General features: G+C 44.3%; 1 protein-coding gene across 1 annotated transcript in view; it reads left to right on the top strand.

Moving 5' to 3' along the window:
• LOC309552619 (dynein axonemal heavy chain 3-like) overlaps nt 1-19,595 on the top strand; it is a 1,537,563-nt gene that overhangs the window by 1,249,854 nt on the left and 268,114 nt on the right. Inside the window, exon 48 of the mRNA XM_082253560.1 lies at nt 7,416-7,674. Coding sequence (XP_082109686.1) covers nt 7,416-7,674 — 259 coding nt within the window. The remainder of the gene's footprint in view (nt 1-7,415; nt 7,675-19,595) is intronic.

The following is a 19,595-nucleotide window of genomic DNA, read 5'->3' as shown; positions in this document are numbered from 1 at the left end:
TTATCCGAGCCCGGCAGGCCAGGAAAGGGGAGGGGACGAGCGAGCGGCCCCACCCCCCCTGGACCACACCAGGCCACATGCCCTCAACATGGGGGGGTGTTGGTGCTTTGGGGCAGGGGGAGCTCTGCACCCCCCACCTCAAAGCACCTTGCCCCCATGTTGATGAGGACAAGGGCCTCATCCCCACAACCCTGGCCGGTGGTTGTGGGGGTCTGCGGGCAGGGGGCTCATCGGAATCTGGAAGCACCCTTTAACAAGGGGGCCCCCCAGATCCCGGACCCCCTCCCTATGTTAATGGGTATGGGGTACACTGTACCCCTACCCATTCACCCCATAAAAGGCAGTGTATGGAAATAACGACAAGAGACGTTTTGGAAAGTTTATTAAAAATCTTCATCCGACTCTTCTTGTCTTCTCCTCTCAGGGGTCTTCTCTGGGGTCTTCTGCTCTTTTGCTGTCCGCCCTTCTTGTCTTCTCCTCTCCGGGGTCTTCTGCTCTTTTGCTGTCCCCCTCTTCTTGTGTTCTTCTCTCCGGGGTCTTCTGCTGTCCCCTCTTCTGCTGTCCTCCCTTCTTTTCTTCTCCTCTCCGGTCTTCTGCTCTTTTGCTGTCGGCTGTCGGCTGTCTTCTTCCTCCGGTCCTCCTCCTCCGACGTCTCCGCTGATTATGCCTATCTCCGGTCTCTTCAGCTTATTATATAGCCATTAGGGGCGTGGCCCCGATGACGTCATCGGGAGGCCCCGCCCCCTCATGTCACAGATGACGTCATCTGTGACATGAGGGGGCGGGGCCTCCCGATGACGTCATCTGTGACACGGACCCCACGCCGTTTTTTTCACATTTTGGCGTGGAGTTCCCCCTCAAGATTCCCACAGCGCAAGTCACCCCGCAAGTCGGATCCGACCTCCATTCAAATCAATAGGCTCCCATAGGGAACCATTGATTTTGAATGGAAGAAAAAAAAACGTATAACGTGGCTTAACTCACGTTAAGCAACGTTATAGCAAAGTTATTCAGCTTTTAGCAGCGTCAGGCGTTTTTAACGCTGTAACGCTGGTCCTCAGAACGCGCAGGTGGTGGGTTCTTGTTGCAGCCTAAAAACGCCTAAGCCACTTACAGCTCAAAAACGTCTGAGTGTGCATGAGGCCATAGAATAACATGGAGGGGCGTTTTTAGGCTGCAAAAAGAAAACGCCTGACGCTGCTTACAGCAGCGTTAAAAACGTCCCGTGTGCATGGGGCCTTAAGCTATACACCATATATCCACCACCACAGTGTTCAGTGCAGATTCCATTCCCTTAGGAATTATGCTCACCAAATAATATTGCCATTCACACTTATCCCTTTATGTGGATCTAAGGCTGCACAAATTCACAAACTCCAGCCAGATACTGCGATCAATCTCCACATGTTGGGAAAAAGTCAAGACAGAGGCTCTGATAGTGTAAAACCTTAAGGTACCCACTTTATTATAAAAGTATTGCACTTACATCAAGGATATATATATATATATACGTTATATATACTGTGATGGTGTTCACCATCACTGGAATTTAAGGACAGATGGGTGATGGGTTGAATTGCTTCATATTTGTCAGCAAGGTCATTTGTTCCATTTGCCATGAGGTCTCTGAGCAGGAAGTCCAACTCCTAATATGGTCATTCCAGGAAGTTCAATGGGGAGACGGGCTGGCTAACAATGTTGCTTTTTGTCTGAGGTGGCTTTCCATTCACCTATTGTCAGGTGTGCTAATGACCTCACCTGTTGTCTGCTAAGGGATGTATTGACACTCAGAGTAATGTGTATTGAGGGCTCGTTAGGGAACCATTGTTCTGTGTCTGACTATTGTGTACATTGATTGCCCCCTGGGGCTTCTGTCTACTTGCATATGGCAGTCCTTCTGGTCAAGCTATCTGACCAGTCACTGCTGACTCATTTTCAATTCCTCATTTGCATGGCTAAAGAGGACCTGAATGAGAACTGCAGGTACTTTGCAATTGACCAATGGGAGGGCGGTTGTTGGGGGCAGGATGTTCCAAATTCTGTATAAAAGTGTGCTGTGTTCTTCCAATAAATTGTCTTCCTGTTTGAACTTACATACAGCCTGCCTGGTGTGTGTTCTAATGGATTCCGGACGGCACATAGCTGTAGTTCGGATCCCGGATCTTTGGTTGACCGAACCATCAGACGTTGCGATCTGCAAGCTGATTTACTAGAAACAGAGGAGTGTCGGGAGAGCGGACAGAGCGAGCAAGGGTCTCGTCACATTGGTTGGCAGCGGTGGGATTTGCTCTCCAGTTACCGGGACACTCCAAACCGCCACAGTCAATGACCAGCTATGCAGCATGCAGGAGAGCCACGCTGAAAGACTTACTTGAGAGCCGCGGAGGGATCGGTGGCACAAAGAACAAGGCCACCCTGATCAGTGAGCTATGCGAGATGGATAAGAGGGATGGTGATGCAGGATCCCGGTCAGTTGAAGACTTGTTTCAGCAACGAGTTCGAGAGCGGTTGGCATTATATGGTGCTAACCCATCAGAGACCGCCATACAGAATGCCATTAGAGACATCCAGCTGCAGGATGAGCGACAAGAGAAAGAACTAGAACGGCAAGATAGGGAAAGAGAGCGGCAACATGAGCAGAGAATGGCAGAAATACGGCAATCGGAGAAAACGCCTAAAGATGCAGCGACTTTCCGTAAGTTGCCCTTTCGGGCGTTCAAACTATTTAAGGAAGGAGAGGAGGAAATTGACGCATTCCTGCAGGACTTTGAGAGACTATGCCAGATACATGAAGTACTGTCCCAAGATTGGGTCGTTTTACTGGCAAGTAATTTAACTGGCAGAGCGGCGGATGCATATCGGGCCGTGGAGAATGAAGACGCTAAAGACTACGACCGGGTAAAAGAAGCTTTGCTAGCCCGATTTGCCATTACACCCGAAGCCAGCCGGATTAAGTTTCGAGAATCCCGGAAACAAACCAACACAACATACTTGGAGTGGGCACATCGTATGCAGCGGAACCTTAAGAGCTGGTTCCAGGGAAGCCAAGCTCATACCATAGAGGACATCACCCAGCTAGTACTATTAGAACAGTTCTTTAACCACACCCCTCTGGTAGTACGGGATTGGGTGCGAGATAAACAACCACAGACGGTACAGCAAGCGGCTACTCTGGCCGATGAATATCTGGACTCTCGAAGGTCAGGCGAAAATGAGCGCTATCCACTATCTTGGCCCAGTTTACCAGCCTCTAAGCCGACTTCAGTACCTCCGTGGTCTGCCTCTAGACCCCCAGCCCGACCCAACCCTCCTACCGAACCTAAGTGCTATACCTGTAACCGAACTGGTCATCTGCAACGACATTGCCCTAGCCAATCCACGAGGTATCGAGAGACTAATCATCCATCCAGACCAGCGGCTCATTGCTACCAGAATGAGCCCAACCATCGAGATGTTCAGGAAGAGTGCGGAAAACTTTTCGAAGCGGATCCTGTCCAAGCTGCTGCCGGAGATAATCGGCAGCACCATCGCCAGGCAGTATGGCTTAATGGGCAGCCGGCCCAGGGACTCCGCGATTCCAGGGCTACGATTACCCTCGTCCAGCCTCACATGATCCCCCAGTCAGCCCGGACCAGCCAGACTGTTGCAGTCAGGGTAGCAGGGGGCCAGGTGCTACGTTTTTCCACCGCCCAAGTCCTCTTGGATTGGGGCTCAGGGGAGCGATATGTGCGAGTGGGATTACTTTGCGAGTTTCCCGCAGAAGTACTTTTGGGGAACCATTTGGGCCATTTAACTTCCTCTTATGCCCCAGAGGCCGCCATGGCCGGGACCACCAGACGTCACAGCCACAGTCGCTCTCCCATGTCAAATCGAAGGCGGCATATAGGAAGTAGAGTAAGTCCGGCAAATCCTGATCCTAACTGCTGTTTGGGCGTGTTTGGCCTAAGTCTTTACACAACGGAGCGAGATCTAAGAGAAGTATTTTCAAAATATGGTCCAATGGCTGATGTATCCATTGTGTATGATTGGCAGTCTCAACGTTCCAGGGGTTTCGCGTTTGTCTGCTTTGAAAATGTTGAAGACGCAAAGGAGGCAAAAGAACGTGCAAATGGAATGGAACTTGATGGAAGACACATACGTGTGGATTTCTCAATTACATAAAGGCCCCACACCCCTACACCAGGAATATACATGGGAATGCAGAGGGGTTATCCCGACAGACAGACCTAGAACCTTAAGACTACTTTTCCAACATCCTCGAGTTGACCCGTTCGGGTTCCACTGTGGCTGTTGGACTGTTTCCCCAGGGGAAGATATGTGATGGTGTTCAAGATCACTGGAATTTAAGGACAGATGGGTGATGGGTTGAATTGCTTCATATTTGTCAGCAAGGTCATTTGTTCCCTTTGCCATGAGGTCTCTGAGCAGGAAGTCCAACTCCTAATATGGTCATTCCAGGAAGTTCAATGGGGAGACGGTCTGGCTAACAATGTTGCTTTTTGTCTGAGGTGGCTTTCCATTCACCTATTGTCAGGTGTGCTAATGACCTCACCTGTTGTCTGCTAAGGGATGTATTGACACTCAGAGTAATGTGTATTGAGGGCTCGTTAGGGAACCATTGTTCTGTGTCTGACTATTGTGTACATTGATTGCCCCCTGGGGCTTCTGTCTACTTGCATATGGCAGTCCTTCTGGTCAAGCTATCTGACCAATCACTGCTGACTCATTTTCAATTCCTCATTTGCATGGCTAAAGAGGACCTGAATGGGAACTGCAGGTACTTTGCAATTGACCAATGGGAGGGCGGTTGTTGGGGGCAGGATGTTCCAAATTCTGTATAAAAGTGTGCTGTGTTCTTCCAATAAATTGTCTTCATGTTTGAACTTACATACAGCCTGCCTGGTGTGTGTTCTAATGGATTCCTGACGGCACATAGCTGTAGTTCGGATCCCGGATCTTTGGTTGACCGAACCATCAAACGTTGCGATCTGCAAGCTGATTTACTAGAAACAGAGGAGTGTCGGGAGAGCGGACAGAGCGAGCAAGGGTCTCGTCACATATACGTTATATATAATATATAATATATATACACACAAAAAGTCACTGAAATGTCGGGTACCTCAGTGCTACGATCTCACCAGCCCTTTTCTCACCAAGGAATGGGGAGATCGCAGCACTGAGGCATCTGATATTTTAGTGATTTTCCTATAAAGGCGTTTTTTATAAATCTTTGATGTAAGTGCAATACTTTTATGATAAAGTGGGTACCTTAAGGTTTTACACTATCAGAGCCTCTGTCTTGATTCTTTCCTCACATGTGGAAATTGATTGCAGTATTTGGACGGAGTGTTGTGAATTTTGGCAGCCTTAGATCAACTTATAGCGATATTAGCCAGACACAAGAGTGAATGGCAATATTATTTGGTGAGCATAACTCCTAAGGGAGTGGAACCTGCACTGAACACTGTGGTGGAGGATATATGGTGTATAGCTTCAAGTTTTTAATACACCAGCTTTTATCACACTTTGTTGAACTTTTATATCCTATGGACTTTTTTTTGCACATTGGATACATTTTTCTATTATTATTGCACATGATTTGATCATGATATGATTACAGTTGGTGCTTTGCTGTTAAACGTTTGTTGTATTTAACTTCACCTAACAAAAAACATCATTATAGCTAGACACTGGAAATACAATATGTCTATATGTCCTAAAACAGACTAATTAGAGGTATAGATAATTGAATGAGTGAAAAGAAAGAGGGGATAGACTTGCCTTATTAAATCAGAGATAGGTCTGTTAGATTTCAACATATAGATGTAGGGGCCCCAGAATTTGAATTGCTAATGGCACGTGTCCTGTTATAGGAGCTATTGAGAAACATATCGCAATCTGCCAAGTGTTTAAAATTAATTCATGTAAAGATAGCATTTACAATTTTCTATTTCACAGGTGTTTAATTATATATTTATATATACAAAATATGCTTGTAAGCGAAAGCACTCCTATATCAAAGTGAATTTCCCCATAAGATATAATGGAAACTCTGATGATTTGTTCCACAATCTATTTGTAAGTCCTTCAGTTTATAGTCCAAATAAAAAGATTATAGCAATGTGATAGGTTGTGTAACCATAAAATGTCCATCCACATATGGCAGCCTTCCCAAGGAAATTGAAGGAAAATCCATCTGGAGCTACAGAGTATAAAAGAGAAGAGAGGCGCTTCTAAGTGTAGCAATATGGTTACATTTAATGAAGGTACAACATTTAGCAACTCACATGGTTGGTAATTTAATAAGGCATGTCTAAGTATGCAAGCATCCGGGGTAAAACTTTCCACATAGACCATCCTCTGCACCGCCTGTTCTCACCGCTGTCAGTCTGCAATCGTGACCAGGAAAACTGCCCTGCAGTAGACCAATCTGAAAGCATGGCTTAAAGCGCTCGTGGAGCACAGTGTGGAAGGGATGACGTCAATGGCAGTGAGGAGAATGGTCTATGTGGACAGCTTTCCCCCGGATGCCTGCATACTTAGTGCCCATTTTAATCATCAACCATGTGAGTTGCTAAATGTTGAGCCTTCATTAAACTTAACCATACTGCTACACTTAGAGGCGCCTCTCTTCTCTTTTATACTCAGTTGTGACATGACGCTACTTATACAGTATATAAAGACATCGCTCATTTATCAAGTCAAAATGTATTTTAAAAAATTGCTTGCCTTGCAAAACACTCTCAGACCAAGTTACTATCAATCCAAGGTTTTACTGTATATATTTTTTTGAAAGTCCCCTTTCATGTTGTGAATTCTGCCTGTCTGCCATCCCTTTTCACAACTTCCTGGATTCCCTGCATGCTTTGCAGCTTCTACACTGCTATTTACTTCCAACTTCTAAAGAATATACTGTATATCCCATGGTACCTTGCTGTCTGCAAGCTGTGATTGCTGTGCTGACTCTACCTCCCTAAACTCTTTCCCTCAGCACCTCAGTAGTTCAGAAGGCAGGTTCTGTCACACAATTCAATGATGTAAATGTGTAGAGATCTTCACAAGATATGTCTGCAAGCTTCAAGATTGTTCAGATTAATACTGTAGGGGTAAGGTAGAAAAAAATGTAAATACAACTTGGAAATTCATATATGATTTTCAATTTTGTCCATAGATATGTTTTAACCATAGCACATACTCCTGTGGATATTTACAAAGAAGGGGCACTGATAAAGTATATTACTTGTCTCAGTCACCATTTATTTTCAAGTCATCTTTATGACTATACCAGTGGAAAAAAATGTTTCTTCACTAGATCATCAAAGAATGTGAAGCTCAGTGTTTGTGCATCTAATATCGTCATTTTATATTAGAAATGTCAATGTACAAATATATATATATTTTTTTTTCATTTTTAGCATATATGAACAAGTCTGCCGTTCTCTATTTGAGAAGCACAAGCTGCTATTTTCTTTTCTGTTATGTGTGGGTATACAGAGGAACAGAGGTCTGGTCAATAATGAAGAATGGCATTTTCTTCTCACTGGTGGAGTTGCGGTAGAGATTCCTCAAGCCAACCCAGATCCCACATGGCTGAAGGACAAATCTTGGGGCGAAATTCTTCGACTATCTACTTTACCAATTTTTGGCCAATTGGATGATCACTTCTGCTCAAATGTAAGTAACTTCCAAGTCATAGAAAAGATATCTTAAAAGAAAAATTCAGGTTTCATTAAAAAAAAAAAGAAAAAATGACTCACCTAGGTGGATGCAGCATTGATGCAATGCTGCATCCATTCCCTGTTGCTTCTACACTGAGAACTGAGCAAGCAAATACCGCTGATAGAACAAAATTAACTCCTGTAACCTACAGGAGAAGTAGAGCCACAATAGCTTTGGCCAATTACTTCCCACCTAAGGACCTTCCTGTAACCACTTCCCACATAAGGACCTTCCTGTATGTCCTTGGGTTTCAATGGTTATACCGGGATGATGCCTGCTCCTACCATTGTTTTCAGCCAGCGATTATCTACAATGCAGAAGTGATCTAAGTGGCTAATTAGTCAATCAATCACTTCTTCAGGTGGCGGAAGGGGGTCCCACCCCCTCTCACCGCTGCCGCTCCCGGGCTCTCTGGTCCCATCGTAAAGGCCTGGAGCGATGTGGCCGGCGGCGATGACTGCCTAGTACAGAGAGAGAGGAACTGACATTGTTCCCCTCTCTCTGTAACCCTGTCACTTCCGGTTCCAATCCTTTGTTTACCTGGGCACCAGCGGCCAGAGAAGCAGCCGATCAGATCAATGCATGGAGGGCCAGAGGAGAGATTTGGGGTCTAATAGACCCCAAATCTCTCCATAAGGAGAACCTGTCATGGCCCATGCTGTCACAAGGGATGTGGTTCATCTCTTGTGATAACAATAAAGTTTGTAAAAATAAAAAAAAATGTAAATGTAAACGGTGATCGCACTACACATGTGAAGTATTGTCACTAACGTCAGAGCGAGACCAATAATTCTAGCACCAGACCTCCTGTAACACTCGGATAACCTGTAAAGGCGTTTAAAGTGTCACCTACCGAGAATTTTAAAGCGTGACATGTTAGGTATCTTTTTACTCGGTGTAACATCATCTACACATTATACAAAGAAATTGGGCTAACTTTACTGTTTTTTTTTTTTATACATGAATATGCTTTTTTATTGCGTTTAAAAAAACCCTCTGCATAAATACAGTGTGACATATAAACTTGCAAAACACACCATTTTATTCTATAGGGTTTCTGCCTATATAAATATATAATGTTTGGGGGTTCTAAGAAATTTTCTAGCAAAAAAAAGTAGATTTTTACATGTAGAAAGCAAAGTGTAAGAATAGGCTTGGGAAGGAGGTGGGTAATTTACAGTACTTATATTTAAACACCAAAGCATGCTGCTTCTTAAATTTAGAAAGTGTATCCAAGTACACTTCTATAATACTGCACACACGGTTGAATTGAACAATCCATTAGACATAGGTTAAATCATACAATTATCCACATGCATGAGGACATAAATGATATAGAATTATTGTAAATATAACATTGCATTGAATAGAAACCTTTCTAGCACTTTTTTTTATTTAATGCACGAGATTGTAATGTGTCTGTGGTAAAATATCAGGATTTGTAGAAGCAGAACAATTTTCTTAAAGCAAACAGCAAAATACACAGTTAAAACATATAATTGTCAAACCTTGCAAAAAAGTGTAATTCTGTTTAGACAATTTTTATTCATGCAAGACAGCATAATCATGTCCCTGACCTTCAGTGTAGTTAGGCGGTACAATTTAAACAAGGATCCATCATAAGCCGTCCAACTGGACAAAGCAGTAAAGGTAACACCCTAATGAGGTAATACTTGTGTTCTCCTCCCCGTAATGGAACTCTGACAAAGTAAACTGAGCTCAAGTTGCCTCAGGGCATTGACCTTGCACCTCCCTGGATTAATATTGCTGGACTGTGAATTAAAGGAAGCTAAAATACAGACAGACATACTTTAAATATAAATTATGATTTTTTTTTAATGATTATGTAACTGGTGTAACTTTTTAATGAAACAAGAGGGGGAAGAGGGGTGCCAAACAGCTCATAGTGTAGTGTAGCTTTATTCAATGAGCCAATAAAATACATAAGCAATACACTCACAAAACAAGGTGAAAACCAAACATGTCACTGTGCTGTAAGGAGTCCATAATTTGATGAATGTCGCAGGACCGACATCAGCTGCCAATGCACCGCCCCTGGTAGGAAACATTGTCAGTGCCAGCTGGGCTAGGATGGCTTTATACCGAAATGCCACTCAGAGCTCCTCCTGCTGTGTTGGTGCACAATGAATGCTGGGATATGCCTCTTGGTAAGCAGGTCCTCCCCTTCATCAGTCTAGCAGCTACCCTCAGGGAAGAATTTATTCTTATATTTAGTCCAGTTATTACCCTTTGTTGACTGAGTTGGTGTTGCTACTAATATATTAATGGAATCCAAGCTATTTTAGTAATTTATTCCACCTGTAGTCCAGTCTTAATTTACTGCATGTATGATTTTATGTACTGTATAATTGTTACGTTTCTGGGTACATGGATCCGGTTCTAGGTTTTGCCACTTGTCCAAGCTGCTTGGGTTCCTGCCAATCTGCCCTGAACCTAGGTATTATTAGGCATGTGCACCTGGGGGTTAGTGTTCGAGCAACATGTCTCCATGCTGTAGCTGACCTCCCGTCCTCCAGTGGCATTTGATGTCCCTTGAGTATATTTGTGTTCTGTGTGTTTGTTCGGTCTTGTTTTTGTTCTTAGTGTTTTGCCCCTGGCTGTGCTCTTGTATTCCCTCAGGTTTCTGTCCATGCATCCTTTTGTTTACTGTTGCTGTGGGTGCTCTTTTAACAGCAGTTTCTTGTCATATTGCCCCCTACTCCTCATTCCTGCTTGCTGTGTCCATCTCTCTCTGTGCTATTGTCTGCTCCCCTTTGCTTCACACGTGTTCCCTGCATCCTCCCCCTAGTGTCTCTTATAAGCTTGCTCCTTGGTACCTTGCATCCTGTGTCTCCCCTGAGTCCTTCAAGTCTGCTATTTGCTGGTACTGTGCCTGCAAAGGTGTGTTAGAGAGCCACAACCTGGGGTCTGCCTCGCTGAAAAACATCCCCATCTTCAGTGGCTCTGGTGAAGACCAGACAGCTCCTTAGATCCTGCGACTCTGATACACCTACGTTTGTGTGCGGTCCCGCTGCTCCTGCATCTGCTAGGAACGGTACCCTGGCCCACCTGTTTAGTCATTCCTACTGTTCAACTAGACCTGAAGTTTTACAGCCCGAAGTGTTCCAATCCTTAGGTCGTTACAGTTTGCTTGAACCATGACAGGTGAATCCCCATCATCTGCAGACTTCAACAAGCGACTTCTTCAAAGGTTCAGTGCTCAAGAATCTAGTTAAGTTCAAGTTATTCATCATCTCCAGACTTTAGCCACTTGTTTGGACTTACCTCAGCCAGCCCCTGTGCCACAAACCGCTCTGGTGTCCATGCTTCCTCTTTCAGCTCCACCACGATTCTCTGGAAATCCTAAGGCCTGAGGTGGGTTTGTTAACTGATGTAATATTCACTTTGAGTTACAGCCGTAGAATTTGCCTTCTGATCTGGCCAAGGTCGCATATGTGATTTCCCTTCTTACTGTGGGAAAAGGTTGATCCAGTAACCAATGATATCACAGCATTTCTTTCTCTCTTTAAAAAAAAGTTTTGATGAGCCAGGCCGTGCATTCCCTGCTGCAGATGCACTTCTTTGCCTCCCTCAAGGCATCCTCACTGTTAGACAGTACGCCATTCAGTGCCACACCCTAGCAGCTGAACTCTCCTGGAACAATGAAGCACTTACAGTGGCCTTCTGGTAAGTTTAGGCAGAACATTTTTAAGAAATTCCTACCATTCTGGATAACCTTATTTGTTTGGGCAACCTGATAGAAACCTGTTTCCAGGAGCGCTTACAGGAAAGTTCTCGGCAGCGCAAATTCTTAATGCCTCATCTGGCTTCAACTTTCCAGCACCCCTTATTACCTTCCAATGTACCCTCGCCCTCTTCTCAAGAAAGGTCTACTGAATTGGGCCATTCACGCCTATCCATGGAGGAAAGGAACCGTCGCCGAACCCAGGGACTGTGTATCTTCTGTGGACAAAAGGGAGATTTCCTAAAACAGTGCCCCCAGTGGCCAGAAAACTGCCAGGGCTAGTGTACCTGGGGGGGGGGGGGGGTTATGCTAGACTGTAATTTTCATCCCTCAAGTCTACATTCAACTATTGCTGTGCAATAACATTTTCCCACTTTCAATGTCGATGGAAGCATTTGTGCAGTGGACAATTTTATTTCTGCATCCCTGGTAAAGAAATTAGCCTGGACTACAAAACCTCTTTCTCAGATCCTTCAAGTTTCTGCCATTGATGGTACCATTCTGGCCTCTGGTCCTATTCGTTCCTGCACCACTCCTATCAAGATGTCGGTTGGAGTGCTTTAACATGAGTCTATCTCTTTACCACTGGCCTCCTCCAAGTTAGTCCTGTGTCTTTCTCGGTTTCAATGGCATTCCCCAGTGATCTACTGGTCTGGCTCTTATATGTTGTCCTGGGGTCCCACCTGTCACACCAGATGTCTAGCCAAGGTGGTTCCAGTCAGATACCTTCTAGTGGCATCCACTGAGGTCTCTTTCCTGGTACCAAAGCACTACTCTGACGTTTTGGATGTGTTTTCCAAATGCAAGGCAGACCAAATTCCTCCCCACAGACCTTATGACTGTGCCATAGACCTAGTCCCAGGTTCCAGCATCCCTAGGGCCCGGGTATATCCTTTCAGTCTCCCTGGGACCAAGTCCATTTCAAAGTACATTGCAGAAATCTCCAAAAAGGATTTATGCAGCAATCCTCTTCTCCTACCAGAGCGGGGTTCTCTTTACCCTTGTATTGATTACCAGGGGTTAAATTCTATTGCAGTTAAAAATCTTTATCTGCTGCCATTTATTACTGAGTTGTTTGATCGACTTTGGATGGAGATGAGTGGAAGACACTAGGGATGTTCAATTTTTTTTTTTTTTTTAAGAAACTTTTTTGGGGTTTTACAATTGAAAAGTACAAAAGACTTTGCAACAATGACAATCATTGAAAATGAGCATAACATAAAGAACCACAGCATAATAGAAGGAAACGTCATACAGAGTTATGCTAGTGTGATGGGGAAGGGAGGGAGGGAAGGGGTCAGAGAAGTAGCTAGGAGTTTACATGAAAGGAGCCCAGCACTGGGCTCAGGCAACATGAAAAATAACCATGACGAAGATAAACCAAGCAAGTAGGCAGCAGATTTGGTGGGTGGGAAAAGGGTAAGACCATGACATCAGTCTAAAGGGGATGGAGTGGGAGAACAGAGGTAGGTAAGTCCAGAATAGGTTGAATCCTGTTGATGTATAGGTTCAATTTATGTAGCAAGCATGACGAGTTTGCATGGTGGGACAGGACAATGTCTAGTTTTATCTTTGCGTAAACGGCTCGGCAGGTCCGCTTTTACATCAGCAATGGTTGGTGGGGTGGTGGAGGTCCACTGCTTTAGGATGGCCCTCCTGGCTGCCAAAGAGCATTTGGGGAGCCAGTCTTTGTTACTTTGGCTGTCTGGATGGTTTTACTTTAGGTCTACCATAGGCTCAGTATGTGACTCTCCAAACAGCAGAGGAAAAAGGTCTTTGCATGGTTCATACCCTGGGACTGTGGCAACAAAGCTCGTCAGTTGGTCCCAAAAGCAAGAAACATGGGGACAGAGCAGGGGCCTATGGTAGAGAGATGGTCTTGACACTCCACACCAGGGGCACAACTGTCTATCTGGCGAGGAGTCGGACATTGCGAAGGGGATGTAGGCGGGGTGCAGGACTTTGAATCGCTGCTATCTCCAAAACTCATAGCCGCTTGCTCCAGGGGTAGGATGGGCCAGGAAGCAGAGGTTTAGTAGAACAATGAACAAACAGGGCCGTTCGCGGGAAATTCGCCTGCCAAATTACAATGCTTGTGATTGGCCAAAGCATGCACCTTGACCTGTATGCTTTGGCCAATCACAGCACAATGTCCGTGATTGGCCAAAGGGAAAGAGCGTGGCATAGACGGGTTGAAAGGTATTTCACCTATGGGAGACCTCTAGAGTAGTCTGTGAACAGAAGCAACGTATGGCTGTCAACTTGGAGGGACTTGGCATTATAAAAGGATTTCAATGTTACCACTCTGTTAGTGTAGTTTAGATAGCGGACAATGACAGGACGGGGGAAGCGGTGATCATTCGAGGGGGTCCCCAGGTGATGGGTCCTTTCCACTATACAAGGTGCAGTGATCCCTGGAGCTTCTTGGATGCGTACAGTACATATCTCTGGCAGGGAGTTAGCATTGAAAGATTCAGGGAGACCAATTACTCTGACTGTTCTGGTCGCAACAGTTCTGCAAATCGTCAAGTTTCTCCAAGATACAGGTATATTGTTGGGTTTGGGAAAATTGTTGGTCACTGGTATTGGTCATCTTCCAGATCAGATAGCCGTTCTAGTTCAGAGAGCCTCTTAGCATGGCCCCCCATCTCCTTTCTGTGCTATGTGATGCCAGCAGCTATTGCCCTGTCTACAGCAGCTGTGATAGTGGGAGTCAGGATGGCTGCAACCGCATGGGCCATCTTACTGTTTTGGTCCTCAGAGAGACCATATGCTGGTCTGCAGCTTCCCCTGTCTCCATGCCGTAAGCCATATTTTCTGGATGTACAGCTGGAGGGGTAGTGTCCAGGTGGGTAGTGTGGCACTGTGCTCGAGCCGCCATCATCGAGCTGCTGTGAATTATGAAGTGGTGAATGATGCGATCGCTGGAGAGGGCTCGGGAGAGGTGGATAGTTCCATTGTGTGCCCATATGCTGTGTGAATCAGGCTTTGCAAGCCGATGGGACCAGAGTCACCGCTGCTTACTCTCCTCTCAGTGGCGCTGGAAACCGGAAGTAGGGAGGGCCATTACAAGTATCTAGTGATGCTGTTTGTCCTCCGTATTGCCCCGGCGGTTTTTCAGCACTTCGTCAACGAGATTTTCCACGACCTCCTTTATGTTTGTGTAGTAGTCTATCTTGATGACATTCTTATTTTTTCTTCAGATCTTCCTACGCACAGACTTCATGTCCATACAGTCCTCCAACGCCTTTGTAAAAATAGGCTTTATACAAAAGCAGGTAAATGCCTCTTTGTACAATCTCAAGTACATTTTCTGGGCTACATTGTCTCCAGAGACGGTCTCTCCATGGATCCTGAAAAGGTTGCAGTTATCTCCAGTTGGGCCTGGCCCAGCGGTCTTAAGGCAATCCAGTGCTTCCTGGGCTTCACAAACTTTTTCGCAACTATTCTGTTCTGGTTGCACCCTGCCCTTACCAGGAAAGATGTTGGTCCTAAGAACTGGCCCCCTAAAGCAGTGGAGGCCTTCCATGTCCAAAAGCAGGCTTTCCTCTCTGGTTCTGCTCTCTTGAGGCCTGATGTCTCTAAGCCCTTTTCCATGGAGATTGACGCCTCCTTTGTAGGAGTTGTGACCATTCTTTTCCAGTCACCTAGTGGGGCTAAATGTCCTTGTGCTTTTTTTCTGGAAGAAGTTCTCCCCAGCAGAAATTACTCCATAGGAAATTGTGAACTTCTTTCTGTAAAAGTACCCCTGGAAAAATGGCAGTGCTTTCTGGAAGTCTCCCCTCATGGGTTCACTATCTACACAGATAATAGGAACTTGCAGTACCCTCATTCTGTCCACCGCTTGAATCCTTGACAGGCTTGCTGGTAGCTGTTCTTCTCACGTTTTGACTTTATCATCACCTTTAAACTGGGGATGGCCAATTCTAGGGTGGATGCCCTTTCACACTTATTTGACTCACAGGATTCTGAGACCTTCGTGGAACCAAAGCTAAAATTCCTCCTACCCGAGTTCTTGCTCTCAACTCTGTTCAGGACTCTATCCCACGAGGAAAGCTTTTGTGCCAGCCAATTCAAGAATGAATCTGTTACGCTGGGCTCATGACTCCAATCTCTCTGGCCACCTGGGTATCCACAGGACTCTAACGTTCTTTTGCTACCTCTACTGATGGCTGGACCTCCACAAGGATGTCACTTTGTTAAAACCTGTCCAGTCTGTGCCCTTACCAAGTCTCCTAACCAAGCTTCAGCTAAACCTCTTCTCCCATTGCCTACCCCCGAGCAGCCTTGGTGCTACATTGCTATGGATTTTATAACTGACCTTTACCCATCCGAAAGGCTGTACTGAAGTGTGGGTTGTGGTAGGCCAATTTTCTAAAGCACTCTTTATACCTCTTTCTTCACTATCATATGCTGCAAAATTGGTGCCAGTCTTTATTTGTGAGATTTTTAGACTCCACGGGATGCCTATAAGTATAGTTTCTGACCATGGGGTTTAGTTTACTTCCAGATTCTGGAGAGCTCTTTGTAAATCCTTTATATCCATGAAGTATCACTGCAGTTTTCTCCCGCCTAACATCCATAGTCCACTGGACAGTCTGAAAGAACCAACCAGTCCTTGGAGCAGTTCCTATGGGCCTTTGTATTGGTCCACCAAGATGATTGGGTTGCTCTTCTGCCTTGGGCAGAATTTGCTCACAATAGTCTTCCTAATGCCAAGACTCATCTAAATTTTTCATAGTTTTCGGTAAAAACCCATGGCTCCCTCTGCCTATACCCTGTACTCCTGAGATATCTGCCTTGGATGCCATGCAAAAGAGTTTAAATCAGATTTGGTCCCAAGTCCAGACCCTACTTCTGTGGTTAGCTAATAGATACAAAAGAAAAAATTTGCTGAATGGCATTGCCAAAGCGTCCCTCTTTTTCAGTCTGGGAACAAGGTTTGGTTGGCTACTAAGAATATCTGACTAAAGGTTCCTTCCACAAAGTTTTCCTCTCGTTATATTGGGCCTCATGTCATCTCTGCTAGAATCATACCAGTTTGCTATAGACTCTGTTTGCCCTCATATGTAATAATTCCTAATTCCTTTCATGTATCTCTCCTTAAGCTGTTTGTCTTGAATATGTTTTCTTGTTCTTTTTAATGCTGGCAACCCCTCCTACCAAACCTTCTCAAGAATATGAAGTTTAATCAAATCTTGGATTCCAAAGTCTCCCATGGTAAACTCCAATATCTGATTTATTGGAGGGCCTTTGGTTCTGAGAAAAGATCCTGGGTTCCCGTTTCTGATGTTTCTGCTCCACGCCTGATAAAAAGATTCCACATTTGCTTTCCTTTGAAACCCAGACCCCAGCAGCCTGGGAGGCCCCTGTAAAAGGGGGGTAATGTTATAGTTCCATATACATCAATCCAACACTGGGTTTTGCTTGTTGTCCAATCTGCTCTTATTTCTGCCAATCCGTCCTGAAGCTAAGTATTATTAAGTGTTTGCACCTGTGGGTTAATGTTCAAGAAACGTGTCTCCACATTGTATCTAGACCTCCCTGCTTCCTGTGGAATTCGCTGTCGCTTGAGTATACTTGTATTCTGTATGTTTGTTTGGTCTTGGTGAAGACCAGGTGGTTCTTTAGATCCTGCGACTCTAGCACACCTCCATTTGTGTGCAGTCACACTGCTCCTGCATCTGCTAGAACCAGTACCCTGGCTCACCCGTTTAGTGGCTCATACTGCTCCATTAGACCCAGAGTTTTACAGTCCCAAATGTTCCAGTCCTCAGATCGTAACAATAAGGATGTAACAATAAATAAAATTACATAATAATATGAAATAAGTATAGAATTAAGGTTAAATACTGAAAGACATAAATAAAGTAAATATTGTGATGAAATATATAAATAAATAACAATGAGTCAGTAATGATCACTGAAAATTAGCAATTAAAAATTTAGGATAAAAAATACATATACCTGGGTCCAAGGAAGGGGTGGGAAAATTAAATGTGTTATTCTATTTAGAAGTATTTATAATGACCCAATAAACAACATGAAAGAGCATGTACAGTACATATTGTGTACATTGGGACAAGGTGCTTTGCAGTGGGGGGGCAGAGCCCCTCCTGCCCCAAAGCACTCCTCCATGTTGTGGGCATGTGGCATGGTATGATTCAGGAGGGGGGCGCTCGCTTTTCCCTCCTTTGTAACAGACATGGGGGGGGGGAATAGGAGGTGGAAAAAGAGAAAAGAGAAAGAGAGGAGAAAATGTTTTTTGCTTTTACCCAGAATGCCATGAATAGTGACCTCTTCAATATGATCTATGAGTTTCCATTTGAAAATGGGTAGAAGATCCTTCTCTAGTTTAATATAGGTAGTTCTGTCCAATATTGGGCATTGTGCTTCCTCAAGGTAGTCTTGCTTATTTTGGATAACGACACCACCCCTTGGTCTGCCTGTTTTACAATGATGTTCTGGGATGTCTGGAGATCCTGTAAAGCCATTAGTTCATGTGTGGATAAATTACTAAATTTAGTTTTTTTGTTGACACAACATCTTTAGGTCATTATAGACCATGTTATAAAAGGTTTCTTTGGTCCTTTGACATGGAATGGATTCAATTTGGAAAGAGGTCTAAAGTTTGTATGTATGATATGATATCACCCTCAGTTCAGGCACATATTCTGACCATAAATCTTAGAGTATATCCAAGCCTATTTGGCCGATTTGATCCCAGGAGTTCTCCAAGGAAGTATCCTCATCTCACAAGGTGGAAGTGGACCTAGAGTTGTTCTTATCTATGATATTGTGATATCTGATTATAGAAAGAGATCTCACAAACCTGTTGAGGTCCATGAAGAGGTTGAAAAGGCTAGGTGTGGTGGTTGGAGCAAAATTCAGCCCCTTCTGTAGGGGAGATGTTTCTAAGGGGGTCAAGGTACAAGAAGAAAAGTTGAAAATCTCCTCTGCAACCTCTTTGGGTTTTTTTAGTCGTCACTTTATTGCTGTGAAGAGAGGGTACCTGGGTCATACTGGCTCATGTCTGTCACTGTTTGGTATATTTCTATTGGCTTATGAGTAAAAGGGCCCTAGGGCTATGGGTACTGCCCTTTGAGTATGTCCCACCCTTGGTAGAACCTGAATTTTGTGGCGGCTTGAAGGCGCACCCCACACCGGATCCCTGGAAGCCCAGACTGAGTTATATGTATCCTGTCACCCTCTTATCCCTTTGTTAGTGCTATGTGGTTTGATGTATTTACAGTAGCTTGGTGGAAGTACCCAGCTTTTTCTTTAAAGTGAGTGGATTGCAGTGGGGTCATATATTATGTTCAGGAATGGATTGATCGTGGGTGTCCTCTGAGTTGCCATATTGTTCAGGGATGTTCAATTATATTTTTTTTTTCCCTGGCCGAACTCAGAATTCTCCCAATTTGAAAACCAGCAATATTACATTTCAACTTAGTGTTTCTTTTCTAGATTGAACATTCACATTATTTTGCACATATGTGAGCATGTTTACTCTAATTCATTGTATTTCTGATGATTTTTCTATTCCATGAGTTCCAAACATATCTCATCTAGCTGATCCTGGCATTTAGCCAACATCTTCTGTCTTTGTTCCTAGATGAGCAAATGCTTGACATGTGGACATGTACAACACAGTCAAAAATATTTCACTGATAAGAAGGCCAGAAGATATCCTATTGACAAGCTCTTTACCTGTTCTTTCAATTTTGTCATCTATCTAATCACCTGTTTGTGCAGCCTATTCTATGTAGGGAGCATTATCATGTACAGTAAGTGCGCACCAGGTTCGGGGAGCACAGAAGGAATGCAGTGCTCCAAATTACAATATTTCATGCCAGTTCACATTATGTCATAACAGTGATTCACCGCTGCTTATTGTTTTGGCCATCCAATCAATACCTCCCAACCTCTCTGAAGGTGAAAGAAATGCTTCTCTCATGAATTGTACTGAATTTTTAAATTGAGAAGCCTAAAAGCAAGGGGCCTTAACAAAGAACTTGAAGTTCATGCTATTCTATTATTTATTGCTGGTTACCACTCTGATTACTCAAGCTCATTCTTTTATTTGGTTTTGCACAATCAAGTGTTCCTTCCTCGGTTAACCTTCCAAAGC

The sequence above is a fragment of the Pelophylax lessonae genome (genome assembly GCF_965119305.1).
Source record: "Pelophylax lessonae genome assembly, chromosome: 4".
Lineage (NCBI taxonomy): Eukaryota > Metazoa > Chordata > Amphibia > Anura > Ranidae > Pelophylax > Pelophylax lessonae.
Note: the sequence above shows the minus strand (reverse complement) of the source record. Positions and strands in the feature narration are given on the sequence as shown.